This window comes from Mustela nigripes, chromosome 2 (assembly GCF_022355385.1).
Source record: "Mustela nigripes isolate SB6536 chromosome 2, MUSNIG.SB6536, whole genome shotgun sequence".
NCBI classification, from domain to species: Eukaryota; Metazoa; Chordata; class Mammalia; order Carnivora; family Mustelidae; genus Mustela; species Mustela nigripes.
Genome location: NC_081558.1, coordinates 85781335 through 85800025, shown reverse-complemented (window position 1 = coordinate 85800025; position 18691 = coordinate 85781335). Strand labels below are relative to the sequence as shown.

Here is an 18691-nt window from a genome sequence, read left to right as displayed (position 1 = left end):
GGCGGGGGGGTGGGGTGGGCAAGCTCCCTGCTGAACAGAGACCCCGATGTGGGGCTCGATGCTAGGACCCTGAGATCACGACCCAAGCTGAAGGCAGAGGCTTAACCCACTGAGCCATCCATGTGCCCCAACACTCTCAGAATTTAAAGCAGTGTTTAGAGGTATAGTATGTAAAGCAGCCTGATTCCTGGAATAAGGACAGCACCGTGCTCGGTAAGGGCTTTTGGTGATTGGTTTGCAAGTAGATTCGGAATTAGTCCTTGTTGTCCACTCCTAGGTAACTTTAATGAAATATAATACAATATAGTTAAATGTATTTTAAGTTTACATTATGTAGTTGATACTCTGGTTTCTCTTCAGATTGCATAAATATTTTGCCTTTTACTTTATTCAGTTGACCCTTGAGCAACATGGAGGTAGGGCCATTAAACACCTCCCCCCGCTCCCCCCGCAGCCCTGCACAGTCAAAAATCCTCATATAACTCTAGACTCTTCCCAAGCTTCACTAATAGCTTACTCTTGACCTTACTAGTAACATAGACAGTCATATATTTTGTATGTTACATGTATTATATACTGTATTTTTACAATAAAGTAAGCTAGAGAAAAGAAAATGTTATTAAGAAGTCAAAAGGGGGAGAAATACAGTTACAGTACTGTGCTGTAGAAAGATCCGTGTATAAGGGGACCTGCGCAGTTTAAACCCATGTTGTTCAAAGGTCAACTGTCATACCTTACCTTTGTAGAAAATCTAAGCATGCCTTAGAAGTGCCTGTATTTTGTCTTCCCACCAGTATCCTGAAACAGGCGTGAAAAGCCTTTCTAGTTCCAATTCTCAAAACCCAAGTTTACAGGATGTACTTTTGTAGGATTGCCTGAGCTTCTTGATTTTATGTCCTATACAGAATGGGATAGAGACCCCTATTCACAGTGCGTTCTATGTTGTATTACTTAAAGCCTGAGCCAGGTGTGGGAAACCCTCTGTAGAGCAAGTGTCATACCAGCTGTGGGGCATGACCTGTGCGCTGGGGACTTGTGTTCTCTCCATTAGCCAAGTCTCACGGCACCAAGGGCTGGACATGTGACACGGGATGGCACTGAAGCAGTTCAGTTGCTTTGGTCACTGGCTGCATAGACTGTCTGAGATGTAATAATGATGAGATCTTACCGGTTTTTAAAACTGCTTTTCATTTCATTTTGATGAGCTAATTAATCTGGAAGGGACTTGTGGTTTTAAAAGGGTATACGACGATGAAGGAAAATGGCAGAACCGGACCTTCTACAATCCAAATTGGCACTGCTCTGTTTTGCAGATGCTCTCAGCTAATCGTGCAAGTCTCATGGATTCCTGCCATGTCGGCATTGGCATTTTTATTGATTGCTTAACCCAAGTGGGGCGTTTAATTAAAAAAAAAAAAGTCTTTCTGTGGGCATGACATAAAGCATATGTATGTATTTGCTGTAAATCAAGTAGATAAAAAGATGGTGAAGGTCTGTCTGTGCTACTTAGGCAGGTGTTTGCATGAGAAAATCTTTTATTTGAACCTCTTTTTGGAGGAAAGCAGTGGGTTTGGCTTTAATTTTAGGAATTGGCTTTAATTTCAAGAATTTCCAATAATTTAAAAAATTGGACTGTAACAAGGTGTACTATAACTTTTGAGATTATTCTGTTTAAAAGTAATTTTAGAAGTGTGCAGGTTTCTATCTGGTGTTCAAAATAGTAATCTTTGAGTTCATTCATTCAGGGGGGTTGATAAACTGTATAACATTTAAACATTACCTATCCTTAGTTAAGTTTTATCAGACTGTTAAGACGGAAGCAAAATAAATAGCTCCATAAACGGGCTGATGATTGTTAAAGTTGTAAAACAAATGAGGCTTTTTCCCTTTGTTGACCTTTTAAAACAGGTGGTGAGTCGTATTCACATGCATAGGGAAAATGCGCATGATTATCAGTTCTGTACATATTTGTATATTTTCTGTCTGCAGCATGGGAGTATGTGTTCCCAAGACTGGGAGGCCTTCTCAGAGGAGGTGCTGGCTCAGAGCCAGCCTCCTGGCCTGCTTCCCCTTCTCCTGCTCCCAGGCCCCATGATTGACTTCAAACCTTCAGGCTCTCTCCTCTCTCATGCCTTTGCATTTGCTATTCCCTCTGATTAGCCTTCCCTTCTTCTTCCTCTTTCATCAGGATCCAGCTCAGAAGCCACTGTCTGGGGGAAGCTAATGACAGTCTTGTCTCTTGCTTTCCCAAAGGATTCTGCTCCTTCAGAGACGACATGTTTCCTTTCTCCTGCATCATTAATTTCTCTTCTTTACTGGGGTGAATCCCTTCAGCCTTGAATACTGCTGTATGGTCTCCAGTCTGACTAAACACTCTCTCTCCCTCCCTCTAACTCCCTTCTTCATGGAGTTAACCACACTCACGCTCTGCTCCTCACTTTCCTTTCAGTCCCCAGCCCCCCAGACTAACCCTTAATCTTCCCCTCTAATTAGACATCACAACATCGCACACCATTTCATCGAGCCAGGAACTTGGCAGCTGCCTCAGACTCCTCCATTTCTCTCATGTGTGGCCTCCAGCCCATCGGCCAGTGTCGTCAGCTCTGTCACTGACGTCGTGAAGCCATCCACTTCTCTCCGTATCTCCAGATCCGTATCCGTACCTTCTCTCCGTATCTCTCCATACCATGTCACGTCCATGGCTCCGGCTACCATAGTCCCATGTGTGGGATGCTGTAGTTGTCTCTCTGCTGTCTCCCTGCCTCGGCCCTTCCCCCTCCTCATCCTCTCCACTTGGCCTGTTTTAGAAGGGCAAATCAGACCACAGCACTCTCCTTCAAGGAGTTGCCCTTGGAATTAAATCCAGTGCCTTCCTGTAAAATTCTATCGGCTCTAGCCTCTGCTTCCCTGTGGTTTCTTCTCCTTCCAGTCTCACCAGCTACCTACACGTCCACTACGTTTTTCTCCTTTGTGTGCTGGAGTACTCGTCACTTGGGCCTCAGCATCTTTGCACTGGTCATTCTTTCTTCCTAGAAAGCAGAGTGGAACAAGTGGTAGAGGCCGGACTCACCAGAAGTTAGGGCGTTTGAGGGATCCATCCCGAGGCTGTCTGGATGAAGAGCAAGCAAAAAGGGAAGCCATGAAGCACCCATAGCTGGGACCAGGCGTGGGAGGTCCACGAAGAAGGCCTGCAGGGTTTTGGTGGCCAAAGGCTGCCAGGCAGGGAACCGGTCTCCAAAGCCTGCTGAGCCACAGCACCTAGCTTGGGCTCATGGTTTAGCACGGCGTTGGCTAGCTTGAGTATGCTAGGAAAAAAGTATTAGAACTTCAGTTTCATTTGTGAATGTTCTCCAATATACACAATCTGTTAGTCGCTAACACATGTATTTAATAAACACACACACACATCTCAGAGGCATGCTCAGAAATAAGAGCACATGACCAGTATACAAAAAGCACTTCATTAAAACAATAAATGCTTTAAAATTGTTGTGAGAACCTCCCAACAGAAAAGCCCAAAAGCAGATGGTTTCACTGGTGAACTCTAGCAGACATTTGAGGAAGAATTAACATAACTCTTCCTTTGTGTTTCTGTGGTATTAGTGGTAATGTCTCCTCTTCCCTTTCTGATTTGATGTATTTGAGTCCTCTCTCCCTTTTTCATGGTAAGTCTAGCTACAGGTTTGTCTATTTTGTTCACCTTAAAAAAAAAAAACAAAAAAAACAAACTCCTGGATTCACCGATCTTTCCCTTTGTCTTATTGGTCTCTCATTGATTTCCAGTCTGATCTTTGTTATTTCCTTCCTTCAAATAGTTTTTGGCTTAGGTTTGTTCTTTTTCTAGTTCTTTGAGGTATAAACTTAGGTTATTTGAGATTTTTCTTATTTCTTGATGTAGGCATTTATTGCTATGACCTCTTTCTTAAACAGTTCTTGTTGCATCCATGAAGTTTTAGTGTGTTGTATTTCCATTTTCATTTGTCTCAAGGCTTTTTCACCTACTGGTGGTTCAATAGCATTTTATTTTATCTCTATGTACTTGTGAATTTTCAGATTTAGTCACATGATTGATTTCTAGTTTCAGACCATGGTGGTCAAAAAAGATGCTTGATTTCAGTCTTCTTAAATTTATTAAGATTTCTTTTATGACCTAACATATGATGTATTCTGAGAATGTTCCATCTGTGCTTGACAAGAATGTGGATCCTGTTGCCTTTGGATGGAAATTTCTGTATATATCTGCTAAATTCCTCTGGTCTACCATGTCAAAGGCCAGTGTCTCCTTATTGATTTTCTGTCTGGGTGATCTATCCGTTGATGTAAGTGGGGTATTAAAGTCCCCTATTATTACTGTATAGCTGTTTATTTCTCCATTCAGGTCTGTTAATATTTGCTTTATATATTTAGGTGCTCCTATGTCAGGTGCATAAATATTTACAAATGTCACATCCTTTTGTTGAGTTGACCCTCTGATCATTGAGATTACCAGATTACCAGTTCATGAAAAGTGGCTACTGGCCAATACTGGTCAGCATTGGTCCCTCCAGGGGCTATGGACTATAAGAGCCCATTCCCTCAAAAAGTTTCTGCTTGAGAGATAAGGCGAACCCACATAAAACAATTAGAGAACTGAATAAGACTATAATTAAGTGTTAAATTATAGGGTAGAGACTTTAACTACTGTAAGAGTTTGGAGAAGAGACAGCATTCAGAGCACAGCCTTGTGAATGGTTTGGAACTTAAAAATATTTTATAGAAAGTGAACTTTCCCTTTTATTTGATTCATTCTCCCCCCCTCCCTTGGGCTAATTGTTCACACACACTAATCTCATATGCAAATGAATGATTGGATTAAAAAAGGCCCCAGGAAGAAGTTTATTTTGCCTATAAGATAAGATGGGAAATAATAAACAAGATGATTGCAGAGTAAATTATCTGTGAAAGAATTTTCCTTTTAAAGTTTAATTTTAAAATAATTGTGGAAATATAAAACTTCTGACTGAAAGAGCTACTGCCTCTTCCTTCTCTGGTGGCTGTGGTCCAAGACGGCAACTCTGCAGGTCTGCCTGCTTACAGGTCTCTGTGAGGCTTTCCTGTTTGGTTTTTTAAAGATTTTATTTTGAAGTAATCTCTATATCTAACGTGAGGCTTGAACTCACAACTCCGAGATCAAGAGTTGTGTGCTGTACAAACTGAGCCAGCCAGGAGTCCCTGGAGCTTTCCTTCTGGGTCCTGACTAGCCCCACGGAGCCATCATTTCCCTCAGTACCACGTAGTGATGGATTTAAAGGTAAAAAGTGAGGAAAATATCCTTCTATGCTATACCGAAATAATGAAGAACCAGCACAATGTAGGTGGAAAAATTGTGATTGAGAAGCTATTCTTAGAATGGATCATACCGGAGGCTAAGATTATATACTACGTGATTCAACTTGCATGGCTTTTGAAATTCAGTATGATTTACCAAACAGTTATTAACAATTAAAGTTATGTAACCACATCTTGAAACAGTGCTGTAGTATAGGAAGTCAACCGGCTTTATGATGTGCTGAATAAGGAATTATCATATACACAGTTGGGAAACACTGACAGTTTTCACACCAAAGTGGGCCACTTAAGTACCATTATTATAGATCATAAATTAAAATTCATTAGCATCAATATTTTCACTGGAATGTAAAGTAGCACTTGCATAGTTTATAGGAGCTCAGTGCTCACCATTAAGTTTTTCATTACTGGAGAAAAACCGATGAATTTTATTGCAGTTTACATTGGACATAGATGTACATTATGGTTTTATAAATTTACTTCAAATAAATATTTCAGTGGTAGTGAAAGTGTTTGACCAAAAGAGTGTTGTCATAAAAGTATCGTGTTCCATTATGGTCTCCTGATTTCATAATTAAAGATCCTATTTTTTTTTTCAAGGCAGGTGCAACCCATCACATCAAATGAGCTCAAAGCTTTAACCTGACGTTGAAAACTTCATTTTATAGGACCTGGAAATGTGTTTTCTTTGCGCATAGTTATTTTGAACACTGTAGGAAATAATATGGGTGTATGAAGTAGAAGGGGTCATCTGAATAATTCTGTTCAGAAAGTGCTTTGAGTGAAGTTGTTTCAGTATTTTTTAGACAAAAATATTATGGGGATCATTGCTTTGTATTTTTCTTTTTACATACGAATACCTACATGTGAGTTAAATTATAATTCTAACTAAATTGATGGGATTTTAAATTAACAAAAGAAAAATAAATAAAATTAACAAAAGACATTGAGAACTGATTTATTTATTTGTGCCCTATGAATGTGGGCATACAACCTGCTGAAGAGGGCATCTGGCTCCTTTTGACAGTTTCTCAATATATCTTGGGTATCACATCCACTTGGTTGTGCTTAAAAGTCCCCCAGGAGCATTAACTGGTAGCCTCAGTGAAACACGACCCAGAGGGGAACTGTGTTCATTCTCTTCCTTCTGGAATGGGACTAACTTCCAACAAATCCTAAGTGATTAGAGTACTGCAGTTGCACATTTATAATCGTGTTCTTTTTATTATTCTTTCATGAAGAAATAATTTCAGCCTGAAATGTATTTATTGAACAGCACCTCACGCAGAGTGTACAAAACTTCAGGCAGCATTTTGAGCACTTTCCAGCTGTGAACTCATTTATTATTATAACAACCCTATGAAGTAGATACTATAAATAACACATGGGGGGCACAGGTACTTTTTGAAGTCTCTGTTTTACAGGTGGAAAGCTGGAGGACTAAAGACTATGTAATGCTAGCTTGCCTCTTGGGGCTCATAGTATTTCTGTGGGTGATTCCTAAATTAGAAAGTACATAAGCTATTGGATTATTTTGTTCCCCTTGGAATTAAGAAAACCTATTTTACAGCTATAAATAAGAACTCTTCCTCTGACTGATTGGTTTTGCTGCTATTAGTGAAAATCTGTTCCTTATATCCATAAATTATGTGGTTTCCTTTTGTTTGCCTGTCTCTCAGTTTGTCATCTCTCTTTTGGATAGCCTTAAAATTTCCTTGACAGTCCTATAAAACATATACCCTTTGCCTTTAACGTGTAAGGCTGACTTTCTTTTTTAGGAAATGATAATCTTTTTCTTCGCCTTTTGAAGTTTATGTTAATAAGGTGCATGACTCTAAACCTTTTTGAGAAAGAGGAATGGGTTTGCATTGCGTATCACTTTCAGAATCCACTCAGTCTTTTGAGGTCTCTGAAACCCACCTGTGAGCCTTCAGAGACTGACCTCTAGGTTAGGGACACCTTTGTGGCAGCACAGGAAAATTTAGGAACTATAGTGCTTTAAAGGGGAATAACTTTTGAAAAAAATTCAGTACATTTGTAAGCCTGGTCAAGTAGATATCGTGTGGCTAGATGTAAGTGGATCCCCTGTAATCCATTCCTGTTGTCATTGTTTTAAAGAGTGATTATTTTGAGAGAGAGAGAGAGAATGAGAACAAGCAGGGGGAGGGGCGGAGGGAGAGAATCTTTTGAGCAGATTCCATGCTGAGCGAGGAGCCAGACGCTGGGCTCGATCCCATAACCCATGAGATCATGACATGAGCTGAAGCCAAGAATCAGACGTTAACCAACTGAGCCCACCTAGGTGTCCCTGAATTGTTATTCTTATTTGTGTTCCTCTGTATATAACTTTAAGGTTTTTCTTTTTGTATTTGTTTTTGAACAATTTGATTGTGAGATGTCCAAGGGGTGTTTTGTGTGTGTGTGTGTGTCTGTCTGTCTCCAATAATGTGGACTGAATGCTGGGCATCATGTTTTGTAAAGACTGAAGTAAATAACACTTAGGCTCAAAAATGAACATGCCTCTTCATCTTCTGGGTCATTAATGTTGGGGAAGTTGAGCAAGTCTAGTCAATAATTGCATGGGTTTTGTATTTTGAGGCACCATTGTTACTTTTATTGTACCACTGACTTTAAATTCCTCCCCCAGTGGGCAACAGTGTGTTTAGCGTGGAGACTAGAGTCCCAGAGGTTTACTTATTGTACCTGCTCTGCCCTCGGCTTTCATCCTCAGATGGCTGTGTGAAAAAGGAGTCTTTCTCCGTGTTCTTACCCTACCTCCATGGTGCACGGCTTGCTCCTTAGTCCCAGGGTTCTGGGAAAGTCAGGAGGAGTTTTTTGTCCTCCTGATCTAGTTTCAGTATTCAGCAGCCATACGCTCCTATTCATCAGGGTAGAACCTTGTGGGCACACCTGCCCTGCTCCCCTTAGCAGCCACACTTGGCCAGTGTCTGTGTGGAGTTGAGGCTGGAGACAGTCTTCTGCTCTCTCTTGGTGGTAATAGAGTTCTGCTTTTATTGGTGCAGGCTCCTGAATCCAAGAGGTTCTTCTACCCTTTGGGGCAGTAGATCTTTGCCTGGCTGTAGAGATAGATGGATTTTGCTTCTACCCTGACCCCAGTGGTGCTGGAGAAAGAGGGCTTGCTGCCCCTCCCTCAGTGGCTTAAGGCTTTTGCTTCAATATGAGAGGGTATTTGGGGAAAGAGGCAGAGTTTCAATCTGCCCCCCATGTCTGTGCCCTGGAGAGGGGCTCTCTCTCCTGTTCTCCCAGTTTTTCTCAGGAGCACCCATGAAGCAGACCTACAAATGTGTGCAAACTCTGTGTGTGTCTGGGGCTCCCTTTTATTCTACACTGATATCCTAGCCCACACTTGGCCTGTATGAATTCCTGAAAATCTTAGCCGACTTCTTATATGTGCGGCTTCCCTGGTGACCTCTCTCTTTCATGCCCTGTCAAATGTGAAGCAGTTTCTGGGTCTTGTCTGTCCTTGGAAGGGCCTGTCACTCTCTGGAATGCAGCTCCTTTGGTTGCTTTGTGACCACTGTTCTCTGATGGATAGAAGAAAACTTAAGATTTTATAGATAGTTTGGCTTTTTCTCATCCTGCTGGTAATGATGTTCTCTCTTGACTTTCCATATTCTGAGCTATCCTCTTGATGGTACCTGCTCACACACATGAGTTTCAATTCTCCTGTGGGTTCCCAAGCCAAAAGCTGATCTGCGGGTTCACAGACTCCTTGCCAAAGTTGGGCCAGGGTGAGCTCTGGGAATGCAGTAGAGGGCATCCTGGGAGAGGGAGGCTGTGAAGAGAGGAACCTGTGGGCCAAGCAGCTCTCTTTATATGCAGTAAAGGGAATTCCACATGAGCGGGAAGCAACATTTGGCCGTATCTAGCTTATTCCACATGAGCGGGAAGCAACATTTGGCCGTATCTAGCTTTTCTTCAAGTTATTTTATTCTTTTCAGTTCATCTGATTGTACAAAATGACCTTCAAAGTGACCGATTTTCCTCCTTTTTTTTTTTTTTTTTTTTCCGTCTTTGCTCATCTTGGAGAGCACATCAAAGTTCTAATGATGAATGAGAAACCTTGCAAGGTAGCTCTGATGTGCCCAGCATGACTTCTTCCTTCAATTCAGCGTTCTTGTACTGAGCTTAAGAAAGGCCAGGCCTTGCTGTGCTCCTTTAAGGGGCCTCAAGTTGCTTCTGGGGGCATCCTGTTTTCTTTTGTTAAGGATAGAAATTTCTTTAACCTGCTGTTTCTTAACTCTCTTTATTCCTAGGCCCCCTTCAGTTAACATAGAGATCTCAAGGTCTTTTTAAATGCTATTTCTAAACCAAATTAAATGACTTGACTCAAAACAAGCCAGAAAGGCAAACGACTGTGCGGTTTTCATACTCTGTCCCCTTCTTCCTTCTGATATGCCCCACCCCCAGCCCCCTCTGGAATCCCCACCTGTATCTAGAATTCAGCATTTCAGGGTTGATGTGGAGATGGACTTTTCGAAAGCTGATTTTCCTTTAGACCGAACATTTGTTTCGTGTTTCTTCTCTTGGTGTTATTAAGTGCTGATAGAGTATCAGAAGTTTATATTCTCTTATATTTGCCACTGAGAAGCTTTAGATGGTGAGTGCTTAAAATGGAAGAACCAGCTTCGAAACATCATACTGTTTTTAGAAGCATTTTGAGACATCTTTATCTCAGCAGAAACTTACATCTTTTCCTCTGGTTTTAGGTGATTAGTTCATGTAAACTATATGAATTTTGTTTTCTGTAGATAAAAAGACTGTATAGGTAGCGCCTTTCACTGTTAAATTTAAACTAAGTAACATTAGGAGCGAATATAGGAAAGAGACTCCAGCTGTGGTGCTGATCAGCTTCTGAGTTTATGCAAGTACAGCAGACCCTTGAATGGCGAGGGTTTGAGCTGTATGGGTCACTTAGACATGGACTTTTTTTCCCAATAAATACAGTGAAGTGCTGTAAATGTATTTTCTGTTCTCGACGATTTTCTTAAAAACATTTTCTGTAGCTTAGTTTATTGTAAGAATATAGCATGTAATACATAACATGCCAAGTACGTATTAATAAACTATGTGTTACCGGGAAGGCTATGGGTCAGTAGCAGGCTCTGAGTGGTTGAGTTTTGGAGAATCAGAAGTGATTAGCAGATTTTCAACTGTGTGAGGGATGGGCACCCCGAACCCTCGAGTTGTTCAAGGGTGAGCTGTACTAGATCACGCCTGGGCTGAAAAGTGAAAGCCGAGTAGGTGTGGGATAAAGATTCTGGGAGTCAGGTCAAATGGGGACCTGGATCTCCTGCTATTTGAGCCTCAGTTGTTCCTCCCTCCCACACAGGGGCTTCTGTCCTTCTCTTCTCTTCCTCTGGGCGGTGGGGGCTGGCCTGCCTTCACATCCACCTGCAGCTTCCAGCCAGTGGTTCAGGTTCATCCGGTGGTGAGAGCAAGCTCGCACATCCGTTCTCCTGTTTGGTCTCTAAGCAAGCACCCTGTTGGTATTTGATAATAGCTTCATCTGTTGGAGAGGAAGGAGGCCGTGATGTGCTCTGGAGAGGACAGGATGGTTCTGGATCACAGCAGACAAGGGGGAAGAAACAGGAAGATCTCTTGTAAGGGAAGTCCCTGCTGTCATTATATCAGCTTATGTTGGGGTGACCGTCATGTGCCTGTGTCTGCAATGAAGGATCAGAACTCACCAATCAAAACCTGGCTGGCTTGCAAAAAGCAGGGCAATGTTTTGAAAGCCTCAAGTGTAGTGGTTAAGCTCCTGTCTGTCCCACAAATGGGGGTGTGTGAACACATAAGTATGTTATTAGCGTGCTTTGTGATTTGGCTTTTTCTTCTTAATAACAAAGAGAACTATGAATCTGAAATGTACCAATTGTAATACAATAGAAAGTAGTAGGTGAGTATTAATCAGTATGTTAAGATGGATAGAGTGAAAGATTACAGTGCTGAGAAAATGCTATATGTATTTTTAATGGATAAATGGGTAAGTAACTTCATTTATCTTTGTGACTTCTTTTTACTAGTGGCACTTTAGAGATATAATTTGTAACGATTATAACATTCCCTTACTTAATTAGTATGTTGTCTTTACTAAAGGTACATGTTTGTTTTTAAAGGTAAAGCAACCGTCATTCTGAAAAATTGGAAATTTATACATTTGTTTCAGGCCCTTATGCATGGTTGATTACAAATTTAATTTCACGCCAACTCACTTAAATAGATAGAACACAGGCTATGCTTTAGGGGTTTGGAAGAGCTATGATACAATTCATCTTATGGATACAACTGCCACAGTTTTTATATCTTTTGCACTTTATTGTTCTGAGGATTCACTTGCAAAGAAATACTCTACCTTGTGGCTTTTATGTTGTGTCTTGGCATTTAAAAAGCCTCTGTGGTTCGTTTTGAAACTTTAAGGGAAATGATAACCGTATGATTTAAAGTTTAAGTTTAATTACCTCCTGCAAATTGCTTTTGGAAGTATAGGTAGTCAAAAAGTAAGAGTGGTTTTAAATTTCGGATGCAGAGACTGGCATAATCACTCTCTAAAATGTAGAGATTTTACTCAAAATAGATTCTCTCCAAAGCAGAAAAGTTAGAATCGCTTTTGTCTAATACTCTTCATGCTCTTCTCTTCATTGCCACAAAAGTTATATAATCTCAACCTCCACGTCTACTCCCTGTGTATGAATAGAATGACTTACTGGAAATTTATCAAAAATATCACATACTTCCTGAAAGGCAACATCATGTTTTAGGTGAAAATTGTGAAAGATACTTTGAGGTCATTTGAGCATTTTATAAAAAGGTGATAAAGGTGTCTGTACAGGGAAGGAACTTCAATACACACATAACTATGGCATCAGCCTCTTAAGGCGGGCACCTGTGACACTGAGCAGGGAAGTTGAGGGCTGTGCCCTTGAAGATGCAGACTTCTTCAGAAACAGATGCTGCTTAGAGTGTTTCCCTTGATGGTGTTCACAACCTGGTGATGCTGCACATACTTAGGTGACATTGTTCTGAGCACTAGCCCTGTGCGTGGCAGCAGGCTTTAATAAATCCAGCGCTAGGGTGACAGAAGCACCCTCAGCTGTCCTCCCTCCCAGACTCAGTACAACTGCAGCTGCAGAACCGTACGTGTGCGAAGTCTGGAGAACCGTGACTAATCGGAGACACTGAAGAGCCAGGAATTTTGGCTGGAATTTCAGTGTCTACTCATTTAACACACAGTTTAGTGGTCAGTATTTAGCTGTTTCTGGATTTTTGGCGTTTCCAGAAATAGCTCAGATATCTTAGTGAGTCCAAGTGGTGAGGAAGTGGTTTTCAAACTTCAGTGAGCCTCCCCTTCACCTAGAGTATTGCTTACAGTGCAAATTCCTGAGCACTACCCCCTAGAGATCTGATCCTATGAGCCTAGGAATCTGCATTTTAATCAGGTAAGCCAGGTGGTTCTGAGGCAAGTGGACAGGCCTTTGAGGAACACTAGTGTGGGAGATACATTCAGATGCAGAGTCCGCCTCATGGGTGTATGAATACTGTGCGGTTGGGCAGGCCCCACACTCAGTAAGGCCCTGTACTTGAATCAGTACTCTTCTGTCACCTTAAAATCCTTAACAATTTTTTTTTTTTTTTTTTTTTTTTTGAGAGAGAGAGACTGGGGAGGGGCAGAGGGAGAGGAGAGAGAATCTTAAGCAGGCTCTGCACATTCAGTGCAGAGCCTAATGGGGGCTTGCCCTCATGGCCCTTGATTGAGATCATGACCTGAGCTGAAATCAAGAGTCAGAAGCTTAACTGACTGAGCCCCCAAGAGCCCCTAAAATGCTTAACAAGTTTTGCATAAGGAGTCCTGCATTTTCATTTTTCCCTGAGCCCTGCAAATTAAGCAGTCCATTCTCTGTATAGGATTTTATTTTGTATTACTGAAATTGTGTTTCTTGACACCCATGGGCTTGCAATTATTCAATAATGATTTTTTACCTGTTTATATTAGACTGCAAACTCTAGGCTGCTTCTAAGCTATAGAAGTGATTGTCATTGATCATAGATCATTCAATAGGATTTTTTTGAAGAAATTAAATTTTTATTCCTAGTCTTGAACACAGAAACCTATGTTTATGTTATTCTTTTACACTTTTGTTTTCCTCTCCCAGGATGGTACAAAACAGAAAAGAGAACGGAAGAAGACCGTGTCATTTAGTAGCATGCCGACAGAGAAGAAGATCAGCAGTGCAAGCGATTGCATCAATTCAATGGTCGAGGGTTCCGAACTCAAAAAGGTTCGCTCCAACTCCAGGATTTACCATAGGTACTTTTTACTGGATGCTGACATGCAGAGCCTGAGGTGGGAACCATCTAAGAAGGATTCCGAGAAAGCCAAGATTGATATCAAATCCATCAAGGAAGTGAGAACAGGAAAAAATACAGACATATTCCGCAGCAATGGCATTTCTGACCAGATATCTGAAGATTGTGCATTTTCAGTCATATATGGAGAGAACTATGAGTCACTTGATTTGGTTGCCAATACTGCAGATGTTGCGAACATCTGGGTTACGGGACTGCGGTACCTAATTTCTTATGGAAAACATACACTTGATATGTTAGAAAGTAGCCAAGACAACATGAGGACTTCTTGGGTTTCACAAATGTTTAGTGAAATTGATGTAGATAACCTTGGACATATAACTCTGTGTAATGCTGTGCAGTGTATCAGAGACCTCAATCCTGGTTTAAAAACTAGCAAAATTGAGCTTAAGTTCAAAGAATTGCACAAATCCAAGGACAAAGCTGGTACTGAAGTCACAAAGGAAGAATTTGTTGAGGTTTTCCATGAGCTTTGTACCAGACCTGAAATTTATTTCCTTTTAGTTCAGTTTTCAAGCAATAAAGAATTTCTTGATACCAAGGACCTTATGATGTTTCTTGAGGCAGAGCAGGGTGTGGCACATATAAATGAGGAAATAAGCCTTGAAATTATTAGCAAATATGAGCCATCTAAAGAAGGTCAGGAAAAGGGCTGGCTTTCCATAGATGGGTTCACTAAGTACCTTATGTCCCCTGATTGTTATATATTTGATCCAGAACATAAGAAGGTCTGTCAAGATATGAAGCAACCTTTGTCTCATTACTTTATAAATTCATCTCATAATACATACTTAATAGAGGATCAGTTCCGAGGTCCCTCTGACATCACGGGATACATCCGAGCTCTTAAAATGGGTTGCCGGAGTGTTGAACTGGATGTGTGGGATGGGCCAGATAACGAACCTGTAATTTACACGGGCCACACCATGACCTCTCAGATAGTCTTCCGCAGCGTCATTGATATTATTAACAAGTATGCATTCTTTGCTTCAGAGTACCCTCTTATCTTGTGTTTAGAAAATCACTGTTCTATTAAACAGCAGAAGGTAATGGTTCAGCACATGAAGAAGATTTTAGGGGACAAACTCTATACAACATCACCCAATGTGGAGGAATCTTACCTACCATCCCCAGATGTCCTGAAAGGGAGGATACTAATTAAAGCAAAGAAGCTGTCCTCAAACTGCTCTGGTGTTGAAGGGGATGTTACCGATGAAGATGAAGGGGCAGAAATGTCTCAGAGGATGGGCAAAGAGAACGTGGAGCAGCCCAACAATGTGCCTGTGAAGCGATTTCAGCTCTGTAAAGAACTGTCTGAGCTGGTGAGCATCTGTAAGTCCGTTCAGTTCAAAGAATTTCAGGTATCATTTCAGGTTCAGAAGTACTGGGAGGTCTGTTCGTTTAACGAAGTGCTTGCCAGCAAATATGCCAATGAAAACCCTGGGGATTTTGTGAATTACAACAAACGTTTTCTTGCCAGGGTTTTCCCCAGCCCAATGAGAATTGACTCCAGTAATATGAACCCTCAAGATTTTTGGAAGTGTGGCTGTCAGATCGTAGCCATGAACTTTCAGACCCCAGGCCTGATGATGGACCTAAATATTGGCTGGTTTCGGCAGAACGGAAACTGCGGCTACGTCCTCCGGCCGGCCATCATGAGGGAAGAGGTTTCTTTCTTCAGTGCCAACACAAAGGACTCCGTGCCAGGAGTCTCACCGCAGCTTCTTCACATTAAGATCATCAGTGGGCAGAACTTTCCCAAACCCAAAGGATCAGGTGCCAAAGGGGATGTGGTGGATCCTTACGTCTATGTAGAGATTCACGGAATCCCTGCCGACTGTGCAGAACAAAGGACAAAAACCGTGCACCAGAATGGAGATGCTCCCATTTTTGATGAAAGCTTCGAATTTCAGATCAACCTACCTGAACTGGCCATGGTGCGCTTTGTAGTACTGGATGATGACTACATTGGGGATGAGTTCATTGGCCAGTACACAATTCCCTTTGAATGTTTACAGACAGGCTACCGCCACGTCCCCCTGCAGTCCTTGACTGGAGAGGTCCTTGCGCATGCCTCTTTGTTTGTCCACGTGGCTATTACTAACCGAAGAGGAGGAGGGAAACCTCATAAAAGGGGCCTTTCTGTGAGAAAAGGGAAGAAATCCAGGGAATATGCGTCTTTAAGAACACTGTGGATTAAAACTGTGGACGAGGTGTTCAAGAACGCCCAGCCCCCTATCCGGGATGCCACAGATCTGAGAGAGAATATGCAGGTATGCTCTTGGGTTTAAGTATTTCCTTAATGGCTTTTCTTCACAGTGCTCCCTCTGCACCATCCACGAATACTTTGAGGACTTTGGGGTTTACAACAGTATGTTTCATTTTCAGTAATTTGTAAATTCCAATTTGTTATTAGAACATTTACCAGTAGTCTCATCTTTTTTTATCATTTGCATTTCTAGAACTGCAGTTGGTATCGAAAATACTGATAATGCATTAGAATAAACCAGTTTTGTTGCTGTCTCACATAAGCACAGCCTAGTCATTGTCTGCTTCACAGATCTCCATTGTTTTCTAAGAGTGTACATGGGAATCTCCGGTTTTCCAGAATATCCTTTAGCTGGAACACACTTTGATGACCTACCAAACTAAAAGGCCCATGTTCCAACCCTTTCTTCTGGAGCTGTATTGCTAGGAAAATAGCAAGCACTTAAGTGATCTGATGTGTGTGTGTTTTGAGCTGCCTCTTGTTTTTGGAGGACGGTTGTTCAAGTGTTTGAGTAAAAGACGTGTGGCGTCTGTATTTATTAGAAGTCTAAAATAATAATTACCTCTAAACTGTGTAATGGCTAAAAGCAGTCAGGAATTAATTAAGGATCGTCTGCATGTCCAGCAGTGTGCCAGGGCCTGCCTCACACAGCTTCTGGCCGTTTCCCACCCCAGTGTGTGAGAGTGCCTGCCACTCTGTGGTAACTGCTCTGTGTGTGTTTATTAGAACATATATATTAAATATATTAGCTGGTTATATAACTATAAATAACTACTACAAGAAGAATGCCACCAGCAAGTAAAATCTGACTCAGAATATTCAGCAGATTTCAACCCTGCACAGATCTTATAGATACATCATTCATAAAAAGACCTTGCCACAATAGAGGAATTTTATTCTCTTCCTCTCCAAGTCAAAGCTTTAACAGAGACCTGAAGGGCTCTTCCCTGTTTCTGAGAGCAAGAATAGCTTAGGAAACCCTTAGCTCAGAGCAAAGCACACTGTTGTCACCTGCCCTAGGGCTGTGCATGCCCCAGCACTCCTGCGGGGATCCTCTGGAGTTCTAGCATCCTGCGTCTAGAGTCCTGTGTCTGTGCCACGCCCGGCAGAGCGGTCGGTGGCAGGGTTAATGGGCACCTGTTGCACAGAGAGTCTGGGCCCTGAGGACGCAGCCATGAACAAGCAGTGCCTTCAGCTGCAAGCAAGCGGCGGGGAGGGAAGTGGACCGTGAGCAGGTGAATGAGCAAATAGGACAGTTGCAGACACTAGCAAGAGCTACGAAGAAGATAAAACAGGGAGATGTGATGGAGTGATTGGGAGACCCCCCCTCCCCAGGCAAGGTTTGGTGTCACAAGCAGTCACTATCCAAGAGATTTTGAGTGAAATGTCCTTAAAAGTCCACGTTTCAAGAGATATGAAAGAAAATGTTTGAGAAAACCAAAGTGCTGCTCATTTCTTAGACTGGGGTATCTGAGAACAGAAGATACAGGACTTAGAAGGCCTGGATTCTTCTCCTCTGGCCACCATGCTCAGCCCAGAGCAGGACCCAAGTGCACCTGGAATAACTCCCATTTTGGTTAGAATTTACTGGTTGTTATAGGACAGTAATTAAAAGCATAAACCTCAGCATCAACAGATTCCAGGTAAAATTTTGACTCCTTCCCTCACCAGCTGAGTGACCTTAGGGAAACAACAGAGAGAGGTCAAAGCCGAGACTCCGCTTCTCACCCACAGCACAGCCTGTTGGGAGTATTAAGTAAGGGAATGGTACTAGGTAGTCCTACTGGCTTAGCACTTGGTAAGTGCTCTAAGAATGCCAACCATGACATTTGACAGTGTCCAGGGGTTTTCTTTACCAGAGATTTTAATGGCATAGCTCTGGTGGTGGGTGAGAAAAGAGAGAAGGGGATCGTGGGGGAGAAACGTTGCACTCAGTGGACATGCTAATAGGGAGGGTATCCTACTGGGCAGACCTCTCCAGTAAACTGCTTTGTCCTTAAAATTCCTTTAGATTTTCTGTAGTTTGCTGGCAATCCTCGGCATCCCTTGGCTGGTAGATCTTTGTCTTCACGTGACTTCCAAAGCTAAGAGAGATAGAGCAGTCCATCTCTCATGCCCTCAGAGGAACAAACCATATCAAACCTTGATCTTGGACTTTTAGCCTCCATAACTGAGACAAAAAGCTTGTTGTTTAAACAAAAAACAAAAACAAACAAATAAAAAATTCCTTTCTATTTGGAACCAGTGTAAATGGGTAAAAAACACTAAAGTTTCTTCCTTGCAAATATTCCTTTCCTTTTTGGATGGCTGGAATATTTGATGCTTACTTTAAACCTGATTTGATTTTTTTTTCCTCTACCTTTTTTGAACACAGAAGTCATTCTTTTTGTTTGCTCATGATTGCATATCAGCCTTAGCACCACCGTGAACTTTTATCTGAAAAGAGGCTTTATCCTTCAGATGAATTTACTTACTCACATCTTCTGTACTTTTGATAAATTGGATTGAAAATGTCTGTAACTGTATTTACTTTGGAAAATAGCCACTTTTCCCTGGTATGGGATAATCATTGGTTAATTCTGTCATGACATTGCTAATAATGGTTGTACCAGGCAGTTCAAGTATAATCAAGTCTATCAAGTAGAATATCCACAAGAAATTAAAAGCTCCAGTTAATAAGTAAGCGCCTCCTCTCTTTCCACTGAA

General features: G+C 41.7%; 1 protein-coding gene across 1 annotated transcript in view; it reads left to right on the top strand.

Annotated features, from left to right (window-relative positions):
* PLCL2 (phospholipase C like 2) overlaps window positions 1-18691 on the top strand; it is a 190759-nt gene that overhangs the window by 101837 nt on the left and 70231 nt on the right. Inside the window, exon 2 of the mRNA XM_059390876.1 lies at window positions 13503-15989. Coding sequence (XP_059246859.1) covers window positions 13503-15989 — 2487 coding nt within the window. The remainder of the gene's footprint in view (window positions 1-13502; window positions 15990-18691) is intronic.